A 12,314-nucleotide genomic window follows, 5' to 3' on the forward strand; every position below is an offset into this window, starting at 1 on the left:
GAGAGATGAAAAGCACACCACTTCAAATTCCTTTTCAAGGACTAAAGAGAAAAGAAATTCCTTCCTCCACCCAGATCCTTTGGGCCTATCCTTGGACAGGACTAGGTAAGAGAGCATAGTGTGGAATGAAAGGCTTCAGCACCCTCAGCTCAGTTGATCCTGCCAGCTCCAGGTGCTGGGGGAAAGAAAGGACCTTGGCAGGTGAGGTCACCTACCTTCCCCAGGATAGTGAAGGATGGGGAGGGACAACCAAGGGTGCTTGTCACAACAAGTAACCAAAAAAGCATAAAACCTGAGATTGGGTGTAGTAGAGGAGGATGAGGATGACTATGAGGGCTTGCTGTCACTTAATTTGCTCCACAAAGTGCATTTAGTTTTCCTGTAGCATTTCCCTCCAGGAGCTGAAACTTCATTTGTTCCTATGAAGACCCTGTATTTCTGCAAATACCTTTCCTGATAAAAATTACTTTCCTTTTTTTTTTTTTTTTTTTTTTTTTTTTTTTTTTTTTTTTTTTTTTTTTTTTTTTTTTTAACGTGTGTTATTTCAGTTCCACTTAATCCACAACGATGTTTAACCAGCATTTGCAAGATTCTTTTTATATTCTGTCCTGTTACCTCAGCACAGCATAAACTTATATTCAAGTTCCCCGCAGAATAAATACTGGGGTTTTATTGTGAGCAAGGGAGAGCTGTGTAATGATCAATCACAAAGGCCCTTGGGGATGGGAGAGATTAGCGCTTCGATACTGTTGAAGATGAATGGGTGAAATGAGTTTGATAAGCTGGTCTTTTCTTCAGATAATTGCTCTGGAAGCTTTCTAAAGCCCCACTTGGATCCTCCTTTGCTTTTGTTTCTGGGTAGGATAGCAACTCCTGCTTTTCCAGCAGCACTAGTGGACATGCTGCTGCTGTTACTGTTTTTAAACAGACCACAGTCGATTTATGCCACATTTCATCACTGACTATTGAACGCTAAAGTATTAGTCACGATTTAACCAAATATTCAGACTGGATTCCTATTATTCCTGACCAACTTGGCTAGTCCAGCACTCATGTCACTGAGCACAGCTCAGCTGAGAAGGACTGAGAGAGTGGGAAAGGGACTTCTCATCCTTCCTCAAGCTTAAATCTTTAACAGCAGCTCAGAAGTCATTAATCCTTGGCGCTCAACTTCAGCTCCCATCAACCTTTCTCTGGACTTTTTATACCCATCACCATCCCTCTCTTTCTCCTCCTGGATCATTCTTCTGCAGCAGAACCACAGGATCATCTAAAGAGGAACTTCTGAAGCTCTAGCACAAAACTCTTGCCCAGCTCACTTACACCACAGGTACATCCTTCTTCAGGCCCAGGGCAAATCCTGCTGGCATTCATAGACACGCTAACTTATTCTCAGCCACTAATGAAATTGGAGCCAAGATATTTCACTATATTTTTATTGTTTCACTGAATAAATGAAATTCAAATACAGAATTAAAAATTTGTAAAAAACGTTATTAAAAGCCAGCATTCAAAAGTGGGTTGCACATCAGTGACTGAAAAATTTGTGTTTACTTTTTGATACAAAGACAGGTCAGAAAATAAAAAAAGCACATCCATCATCTGAAAACAGCTGATTTTTTTTTTTTTTTACATTTCCTTTCATATTTGAGACCTCTTATTTGTCTCATAAGAATCTCCCACCAACCTCGGTTTTCACAGCACTGATTCACATTGTTTGCTGTTCAAAAAACCCCAATCAGTTGTAGTTTACAGTAGCAGTGATGTAGCAACCCCTCAATACATACTGACAGTATGTTTAATAAACCAGCATATGAGGGGTGGAAAAAAAAATGCAGCATTATGTGATTTGCAGGGGTGCAATTTAGCCTGCAAAGGATCTTTGAGCTCACACCCATGCCTTTATGAGTTGGATATTTCTCAGGCTATCACATTCCTAGCATTTGCTCCTTGCCAACTCCATCACTGCAACAAAGAATTCTGCAAGTGATGAGTGAATAGGTACCACTGATTTTTAATGTCCCATTTTAAAGCAGCTTGATCTTTCAAGACACATTTCTCATCCTCAAGGAAAAGAATCAGGCTCTTTTAGGCACAATTTAAACCCTATAAAAGAGGCACCTCAAGAATTCTTGACATTGGGGATCACAGTCAAGGTTGGGAGGTGGATTTTTTTGCAAGTTTGTATTACCATTTCTTAAGAAGACAGCTATGAAGATGGGCCAGTCAATGCATCTGCATCATCTCATTCAAAAAATACTAAGCAGATTCTCTAATATATGCATAATTTTAAGATATCACCACCACTCACATAGCGTTCATAACAGGCTGGAAAGAATATGGACTATGGCTCACCTGTTCTTACAGGATCATCACCACCCACGAATTTAACCATACAGAAAAATCACAGAGTGAAGTGCCCTTACAACTGAAACTAGGTGTTTGAAATAAAGGATAAGGAAGGCTACTCAACGGCCTGGGAGAAAAAAAGAAAAAAAGGAGAGGAGGAAAAATTCGGATTGCAATGGAAACCAGTTTATTTAACAAAAGAAATAATACTCGAGATTGTCACTAGTGCAGCTAGGATTTGGCAAATGAAATACTTTGAGCATACACTTGCAGGGCAGCCCTGCCTCTGCATAAATATCCAATAGTGTTTAAAAACAGTACATAAAAAGAGACATCTGGATTTCTGGATACAGTGCATGTTCCATCCCCTGAAACTGCACAGTGGGTTCTCTCACATAACGTATTTCAGTATCATCATAAAGGAATGCAATTCTTCTGTGCACCTCCTCTACAAGTAGAGTCCTCTTTGAGCTGGGATTGGATGATGATGATGCAGCAGTGATGTGAGGTGCAAGTGCTTTGCTCTACCCTCATTCTCCACCCACAGCGACCACACTGTGCTGTGAGGGATGGAAATGTGCAGCCAGAGCAATGAAGGCTCAGTTCAGTACCCACTGTGTGACCAGCCACAGGCATGGACCTCTCACAGTTCAGCCGCTTCACATCTCAGGGGAGGCTTGATTTGTTTTGGACAGACATGTTCACACAGAATCCTCCACAAAGATGTTCAATTTATGTGGCCAGGTCAGATTACTAACCTCAAATTAACTTCAGAATATTTCCTGTAATCTATTGACATACAGGTTGTCCAGCAAAGTAAATGCATATTTTATCCTCATCAATGGCAACCTGTAGATTTGGCTTTGCATTACCAGCAGACCTGTATGGGACACAGACATCTCTCATCCCACTGCACATCTGAAAGGTTGCTGTCCAGTTTTTTGCAAGGAAAGTTATGTTCTTATGTTGTGTATGTATTTATCTACAGTCATTAAATACAGGATGTTGGTATCACATTCCATTTGACCTTTCTGCAAACACCCTTCTTCATTCTTCAAAGAACGTAACAGTGTCTCTTAGAGGAACCTGTGGTCTCACCTTCTTCTGGTGATGTGCATGAGGCAATCATGGACCTTATCAAGGTGATATCCTTAGTACCACTGCAGCAATTTGACTGTCCCTCCTCCAAATGGTGGATGCAACCAAAAAAAAAAGAGCAAATCCAGAAAAGAGAGATGTTTTCTAAAATCTTCAAGTTGACCTTTCCTCTCTCACATTCCATGTTTGCTGCACAACCACTGTTGCTTTGCTTTCAGGACCTGTTTTGGGGGGATGTTTTGTTTAAGAACAGTCATTCTCCCTGCAAACTCTTCTACCTAAGAATTGCTGCTTGTTTCCAACACCTCTGTTAGCAGGTAGGCTTGTGTACTCTCACTGCCAGCTGCTATAGAAGCAGTAAATAAAGTCGTTTTTCCTTCGAAGTCACAAGTCTGTGACTACACCAGAAATGTCTCTATTTCCACACCTTCCAAAAACTTCAACCAAATGCTTTGTTTTTCCTCATCTTTTCCTTAGAACATCCGAGGATAAGATGGGTTTTGCTTAATTATCCACTCAGCATGGGGGTTGATGTGGTACAAGTCCAAGAGGTAAGTGTCTGGGTCCAGGCAATGTTCACCTATTAAAACAAAACGTTCAGGAAAAAAAAAAAAAACCCACATTTTTTTTAATATCCTTAGTTCTGTAGTTGCTAGGTTTTGGGGTTTGTTTGGTTTTCCCCCCCACCTAAAAATTAGTACTTGTTCACATTAATTTCAATATTAGACCATTCAGAAGTGTTTTTACAAATCTGGGGTAATGGCTTCAAAATGAAAGAGGGTAGATGTACATTAGATATTAAGAAGAAATTCTTCACTCTGAGGGTGGTGAAGCACCAGCACAACTTGCCTGGAGAAGTTCAACTTCCTCCTGAAACAAGTTAAGCGTAAAAACTGGGTGTCAGAGTCCTTATTTTCAGCTACCTTTTGTACTTACCAATATTACCTCCCACTTCATACAGAAGTAAGTTTGGGCACTCTATTGAGTTGTTACTGCAGAAAGAAAAAAACACTCAAGTTAAATCTTTGCAAAGACAGGTTAGGTTGCTCAGTACTGTTTCTTCCAAAAGAATTGTTTGTGGTTCTGAGGTCAGCAATGGTCAAGGAAGCTACAGGCCATGGTACAGACACCTTGCTGATCGTCCTGAACAAGTATTGAGAAGGACACTCGAAACTGGAAAAAACCCCACCAAGGCAGCTATTCCTCACTGGCAACAAGCAGCACACTGTATGCAAACACTTATTTTTCAGTTGGAAAACAACAGGCATAAATATCAAAGTTCACTGTCAGCATTCCTCAAAAACTCATGGACTACTCCAGAGAAGCTCACTTACAGGAAGACTTTGGCAGCTGTTAGTGAGATACCAGCTGACTCGTAATCAGCCAACTTCCCTTCCAGCCTCCTTGCCTAGACACCTTTTGTGACACAGTCGGGAGACGCACTGCCACGTTACCTTCTAAATACATTCTGCAGGAATGGTGACAGAGTAGGGCAGGAACTCTTCTCTTCATTTTTTGGGTTATGTCAGCAATTTACCACTAGAGCATAGGAGGGCACTGCAGAGCTCATTTTAGGAAATCTCTACATTAACATTCATGTTGAGATTGCTACTCCAGGCAGGTAATTTGCACAGGTGATGTTTTTACAGGTGAGTTAGAGAGGGTTTGCTTTGCAGGGTCAATGCTATTCCAATTTTTCTTCCTTTCAGCAAGGTTGCTGGAGTTCACTTGCTGTCCAGCAGTCCAGAGGGGATGGGACCACTGACCTCCTGACAGCCTGAGCACAGAATGGAATCACTCAGCTGAACTAACACTTGACTTCCCCATCCAACACACTATTTCCACTGCTTAGAATAGAGAAGCAGAGAACAGTCTCCTCATGATTTGCTCTGTTGCCACATCACCTCAGCCACAAGACAGAAAACAGCAACCAATTAGTTTTTTTGTTTAATTTTTTGGTTTGGTTGTGGGTTTTGTTTGTTTGTTTGTTTGTTTTTTAAGCAGAGAAAAAAACAATTTACCACTTGAGGAGGTTGACAGTGTTAACAATATTCCAGCCATTCTGGCACAGGTTCTTTTGAAACTGCCTCAGGACATCTGCAACCCTGGTTGCATTGTTCAAATGCACCTCCAGTGAGTCCTTCAGGAAGAGTGATGCATGGACTTTCACAGTCTTCAAAGGCTGAACAAAAAAAAAAAAAAAAAAAGTGCTTAAAGACTTTATTATCAGTCAAAACCCCAAGTTTCCAAATAGATTGGAGAGTGTGAAGAATTAAATCTATCCAGCCAGCTGCTCAGAGATTTTAGGCTTTTTTCCTTGTTCCACACATTCTACAGGTTAAAAACATACAGAAGCATCGAGGTGAGCATTATAAATAAATCACTAGCGTTTCGGTGTTGTGTTCGGGAGAGGAGACCTGTGCTCTCCATCAGCAGGCGCTGGTGCTCTCTGCTGTTCAAACCCAGCACTACCACCAGAAGCAACACAAGCTTGGATGAAAATAGGATTTGTCACAAGAAATCTCGACAAACTGGTTTGCTAGAGTTTGAATGACTTCTCTGAAATTCATTTACATTACTGTAAAAGGAGTTTAGACAGCTGGATTGCAGACTACTGAATTTCAGAAAGGTAGTTTCCAAAGAAAGGAAGTACTGAGCCATCACAGAGCTGAGTCAAAGTAGTTTTTTTTCCCAATACTGTTTTAATCAGCTACTTACTCCATGAAGGAACTTCTCAGAACTTTTACTAAGAACACTGAACTATTCTCACAGGATTTGACCTGCTGTAAATTAATATTGCAATCCCAAAACCTCTGCAAAAACAGTGCACAAGACTGAGTCCATTAGAACAGTGTTAACTGCTTCCTAAGCATGGGATCATCTATTTGATTGCCTAAACAGTAGCTGCCCTCTCCAAAATGACAGCACCTTCAACAGTGACATTTCATCTTAACAGCCATATTTTAGGCAGACCTCATCTCAGTAGGCCAGTATGGATGGTGAGGAATGTATTGGCTTATGAGAACGTAGACTCTTCTTTAGGAATGCATATTTAAACTTTCAATTTATTACTTTCTACCTGCAGACTAAACTTGGGTCCTTAGAGCATTTTTGGTTGCACCCCCACTGCTGTGTGATATTTCAAATCCAGCCCTGCATGATATAACCCAGCTCCTACAGACCTGCACATATTCAACTACGATGGCAACCAAAAAACCCAGGAAGAATGGCTCCAAGGATCTTTCCCCAACTTTGATACTGAAATAGATCTGATAGAAACATCTGTTTAAACAATCTCAGTCTGCACCAATATGAGAGTGAACAGAGCCATGTCGTTCATCAGGGAACTTTTCTCCTTTTAAGTAGCAAGAACCTCCTCCTCAAACCCTTCCTTACAGATCAACAGCATTGTGGAGCAAATAGAAAATTAGATGCACTACTGCTGTTATAACCCAAATTTTTGGATTAGGTTCCTGAAAAATAAGTCTGCCTTTATCACAGCAGATATATCTTTGCCAACACCTAGGGCACCCAGAGCCACATGAATTCTGCTTTTCACATAAGGCAAACACCAGCATTTCTGTTCCTGGTCTCTTCCCTCTTCATCTGCTTTGCATCAAGTGTTTTGTAGCCTGAAAAGTATTTAGTGTTCTCGTTGTCATAATCAGTCTTTGCCACGATCTGGCCAAAACAGTCTGGGAAACTGTTCCTCACTATTCTGAAATCTTTTTCTCTCTCTTGCTCTTCAAAGAAAATCCCTCTTTACAGCTTTTTAAGTTCTCATGAAAGCATTCGACACTGCCATGAAAGGGCTTGCTTTTTCCAAGCCCCAACTCACCTCAGCCTGGTTCTTTTCCACCTTATCTTTATCAGCATGAATCTTGCGCAACAAATTTTTAATTCGCTTGTCACAGAACTGGTACCTTTTGCTGTTGCTCTCGTTCAGCTTTCTCACTTGCGCTACCAGAAAAGAGGAGACCTGGGCAGGGGAGAAGGGAGAAAACAGGAATTAAATCAAGCAGAGATGAGGATGTCAACCCAATCATCACTTTATGAAGCTCCTGAAATAGACAAAATATCTGTGTACCTCAAAGACAAAGTAGTCTTGGAACTCAGTCAGAGGATTTGCCTACAAATGTTTAACTCCTCTGAAATTTCCAAGACTATTCCCTCCCTTCTTCTAACTCTAACCAGACCAAGACACTGCTACACCATACTGCCAAACACGTGTGCAACTTACTGTCCAGAGCAGATCCTGGTAATGGATCATGATCCGTACCACGTCAGCCGCCCCCTCTGCCAGCTGCTTCTCCTTCCCTTCAGGGATCTTGTTTGGCAGCCCCTTGTGCATAAAGAGGTTTGGGGCCATGACCGTGGAAACATTCCAGAGGGTCATTTTGTTGTTGTTCTCCCTGGCAACCACTTTGCTGAGAAACTCAAGTAGAGCCTGAAGAGAGGGAAAGAGACTTGAGACTGTGAAAATTGCTGGAGAGATCACTTAATTAGCTTTTTCTTCTTGTTATCCATGAGCAAATTCTCTTTCCCCAGTCATGAAGTTCAGTGATGAGTTTCTAATGCTAAGATGGCAACAAGCAACTATACTAAGCACACTAGCTTGTCCAGCGCTTAGAGATCAGGAGAGACAGTGTGGGAAGCAGATGGGCTCTTACTCCTTGGCAGGTAGCAATTTACAAAGTCGAATCGTAAAATTTGCAGAATCCAAAGATAAACCCCTCCTTCCCTTAGTATCCCCTCAAAGCCATTCCCAGATGTGGAAAAATAAACCCTTTTGGATTATTTCTTTCACCTCACACCTCACCAGAGCCATGAACAGATCATCTTTGGCTGGATTATGTATTCCAGAAGCCTAAAGTTTTCAGGGTGCTAAGTCAGCCTTGCCTTTAGTACCTGGAAGCTGAACTATGCAGGAGAAAAAAAAAGCAGCAGCAACCACTGTAGCTCTCATGAAGCACAGAAAGCCAAAAGTGGTGTTTATTTAAAAGTCATGCAGATACGGCACTTAGAGGTACAGTTTAGTGATAGCCTTGGCACTGGCTGGGTTAGGTTAATGGTTGGACTCAATGATTTTATGGGTTTTTTTCTAACCTAAGTGATTCTATATTTTTCCAGTTAAAACCAGAACAAGCACTTTTACCTTTAGAGTGTTTCTGTTGGGCTCTGGCAGAATCAGGATCAGGAGGTTCAGAGCTTGCAACCTTTGCTTCAGGTCTGGAATATCTAGATAGGGAGAGCAACAACAGGACAGAGGATTCAGGCTTCTGACACTATTCTTCTTGAGCAGGGAACCCCCAAAGAATAAGGCAATTACTTATTGCAGTGTTTGTTGTCTAGGATTTGAGAACTTGCTTTATAGAAGCAAATCAAGCCCATACTGTCCTTATGAAGGGAATTACCCATGTTTTAGAAGACTGGCTAATTTCCTTCAGAGTACACAGTCTACCAGCAACTCTGATTCCCTCAAAGGGCACCAAACGACCCCATTATTCCTCATTTCTTGGTCAAAGAAGTTGTGCACTGAAAAAGTTAGCTTAACCCATCCAAACCACTCACTGAGGCACAAACCTCCAACCAAGGTGCTTGCAAAACACTGTGTTACCTGCAGTCAAGCCAAGATTGTACACCCTGGCCAGCTGCCACAGCTGAGATACAGCATGGCAGCAATGCTGTAGCCCCAAATGACACAACATAATGTAAGACTTCAGGACAGTGTACAAAGACGTATTCAATCAAGCACCAGCAACTATGACTCTCAGTCATGCACTGTATTTCCCATTGGATCCACAGGCTCCCAACACACCTGACAAGAGTTCAAGGCCAACAGAGCTTTGCAAGAAGAGCACAAATCAGCAAACTGCTGTCAAGCAGGCAGAGCAAGGACTCACTTTGCACAGCAGCAAAAGCAGGGAGGTACTCTGCTGTTAGCAGTGGGGCTGGCAGCTCCCGTATGAACCTCTTCAGCAGCCCAGACACATCATTCTGGTGCACTTCATCCCAGCGGAAAAGGCCAGTGTAGAAGTCCCTTTCCAACTTCTGTTCCAGACTCTATTAAAAAGATGGCATTTATTACAAGCACGTATATGGGAAAATTCTGTAGCTGAGCACTAGGAGGGCAATCGGTCAAGTCAAAACAGTGCAGAGACTCTCACAGTACACACTCCCCGATTTCCCAGGGTATTTCTAGTTTTACTTGGAAGGGAGATGAGATAGGTTATTAATAAATATTAATATTTATTATTTTGTGTTATTTAGATACTTGCTTTAGCAAATGCTCCCTGATCACCTCTGACATTTTTAAACACTGCTAAAGAGCTCATACCTTGATCCTTGTCTGAGACCCAGAAACTCTCAGAATGCCCTCTGTTTCAAGTCCTCTCTTCTCCAAGCAGGACAACAGCTATTAAAGGGGGAAATGAGAAAGCTATTAGGTGCAGAGGATGATGAGTCAGCCCTTCCTTTTCACAGGATGACTGGGGATCAGAGGTGTGATTGAAAGCAGAAGAGAACTTACTGCCTGGAGTAGCAGAGGAACCTTGGTGTTGGGGAGCAGCTTTTGGTCATTTTCCAACAGGGTGTTGAGCGGTACTCCGAAAAGCCTTTTCTCTACAATAGAAACAACAGTTTGTAAGTCTGTATCACCTCTAATACAGGTCTAAGGGATATATCGCCCACTGCAGACTCAGATGGCACTTTTACAAGCATAGGTACTGGAAAAAGAGAGGAACAGTTAAACAAGACAAATGCATTTAATAGCCAGATATAACTGTGGTACTAGGTCTTGATGTCATGATCCAGTGACTTCCAGGACCAAGGAAAACACACCTGTCACAAAGTTTCTTATCAAAGACCCCCTCTGTTCTAACATTTGGAACACAAATCTATGAGAAGATGCGTATAAAAAAACAAGGCAACAGAAGAAAAAAAAAAAAACACCAAACACACACAAAAAAAAAAAAAAAAAAAAAAAAAAAAAAAAAAAAAAAACCCAAACCACAAAAAAACCCACCAAAAAAACCAAAACCAAACCCAAAACAACAACAAAAAACCAACTAACCTGTTGTTTTCAGTTTCGCTGCTTTGTTTCTCTTCAGCTCAAAGCCCAGGATATCACAGAGAGCTGTCAGTTCAATGAGGGCCAGTGTGGGGATCTTCTTCATGTCCTGAGCAGACAGATCTCCAATCCTGGTTACTCCTAGTCTGCTCTTGAGGATCTTAAATTTCTAAAGGAAAACATACACACCCAAAAGGTTCAGTTCAAGTTGTCACTTATTCCACTAGTAAACAACTTCTGCTGTATTCTTATGACTCCTTATCATAACCAGGCACCTGTTCATTCTGCCGTGTTCAAGACTAAACACATGACCAAAACTGCACCTACTCAACCACTAGCTGAATAAATATTTTCCCTTTTCAGTATTGCTCTTCAATCATATTGGACATCCCAATTTATTTAAGTTAAAGCCTGATATCCACCCTGATCTACTTGGATTTTGGAAGCAGTCCAGTTCATTTGCAAAGAAGAAAACTGCTAGGATTATGAATAAGAAAGTCCAGTTGCTCTCCCCTTGTCAGAGGAAACAACACAAATGTGTATCAAAATAGATAGTTTCAGATACAAGCCTTACTTCTTTTGACCCTCCACTACACAGTGTCTATCCTTGCCCAACACTGCAAGGATAAAAGCACTATGTACCCAAAAATACCTAATAGAGACCCATTGCAACACTATCCATAGAGGATGTTTTCAAGAGCTGGTCATAAAACCAAACTGAGTGCCTTGACAAGAACAGATTAATAAATTGAAACAGGAGAAGTTCCTTCAGTGCTTACAGTTAGAGCATTTCCATCCTTTAACTTCCTAGGTTCAGACAGGAAGGATTCCTTGAGCAGGACAGCTGCTTGCTCCGAGTAGGCAACATCCATGTTGAACACCTCCTCCTTTCCAGGGTTTCGAACTGTGCAGGAGTAATCCTGGGTTTCTGATACAGAAGAGAAATTGTCTTGAATTTCTGAAAGCCAGGAGAGTGGAGCTTAGAGGAGTACTAAAAATATTTGGTATTATTGTTTTTACAAAATCCTACATTAACATACGAACACGGAGTTCTAACAGCACAGCCCTTACAATGATCAATAGACGAGATTAGTCTGAAGTCATAACATTACAGCTACAATCATCAGATCACTGGTAAGACAAGTATGGCCTTAAACAGGACACACCTATGGCTAACTTCTCCTTACACAATTGCATATACTATTTATAGGATTTCACCACATGATCTTTACTAGACTGATTCTAGTTTCATTTTTCAGTTGCTTTCTTGCAGAGTTATGGTTACCAGTTTGAGCAGCAACTCCTAACGACAACTACTTGTATATATATACATATACATCTTTCCTTCCAGTTTCAGCCCTATTTCAGATCCTACTCCTCATTCAGTTCAACTCTACATTTAAAACTCTACTTCTCTGTGCATTTGCAGTCTGTAGATTCTGCCATAACAGATCTGGGTTGGACTCCTCTTTCTCTGCTGCTGTCTCCTGAAAAGTAAAAAAAATGTTGTTTTGACTACAATGAAAAGAGGAGCAGAACTGTAGGAAAACAGTTGAAAAGCCAATTGTTACGTAATGTAATGGCCAGTCTTCGTGAACGAAGAACCGGGGAAGGTCTTTCCACCTTCCAGCCTGCGCATTGGATTTTTTAGGTGAGACACAGTGTGCGCGGAACTGAGCCCACCCTTTAATCCTGAGGTTCATCTGCCGGGGCCAAGCGAGCTTGGACGGTGGCAGCGAGGTCCTCAGGACGTAGATGGATTGCCTTACAGGGCTAACGAGCTCCATCTGCCCGGGGA

The 12,314-nt window shown here is 41.5% G+C and overlaps 1 protein-coding gene across 1 annotated transcript in view; it reads right to left on the minus strand.

Moving 5' to 3' along the window:
* Positions 1–1,616: 1,616 nt before the first annotated feature.
* The window catches only part of ARHGAP40 (Rho GTPase activating protein 40), a 24,564-nt gene continuing 13,866 nt past the window's right edge, over positions 1,617–12,314 (minus strand). The window contains exons 4-16 of the mRNA XM_027890848.1: positions 11,928–12,003; positions 11,296–11,474; positions 10,520–10,685; positions 9,977–10,068; positions 9,785–9,862; positions 9,351–9,510; positions 8,603–8,685; positions 7,688–7,894; positions 7,286–7,426; positions 5,469–5,629; positions 4,384–4,439; positions 3,873–4,027; positions 1,617–3,631 (exon numbers count right to left, since the gene is read on the minus strand). Of these exons, the coding sequence (XP_027746649.1) occupies positions 3,921–4,027; positions 4,384–4,439; positions 5,469–5,629; positions 7,286–7,426; positions 7,688–7,894; positions 8,603–8,685; positions 9,351–9,510; positions 9,785–9,862; positions 9,977–10,068; positions 10,520–10,685; positions 11,296–11,474; positions 11,928–12,003 (1,506 nt within the window). The 3' untranslated portion in view covers positions 1,617–3,631; positions 3,873–3,920. The remainder of the gene's footprint in view (positions 3,632–3,872; positions 4,028–4,383; positions 4,440–5,468; positions 5,630–7,285; positions 7,427–7,687; positions 7,895–8,602; positions 8,686–9,350; positions 9,511–9,784; positions 9,863–9,976; positions 10,069–10,519; positions 10,686–11,295; positions 11,475–11,927; positions 12,004–12,314) is intronic.

The sequence above is a fragment of the Empidonax traillii genome, unplaced genomic scaffold, assembly GCF_003031625.1.
Source record: "Empidonax traillii isolate 1590-97213 ecotype Southwest subspecies unplaced genomic scaffold, ASM303162v1 scaffold299:size639221, whole genome shotgun sequence".
NCBI lineage: Eukaryota > Metazoa > Chordata > Aves > Passeriformes > Tyrannidae > Empidonax > Empidonax traillii.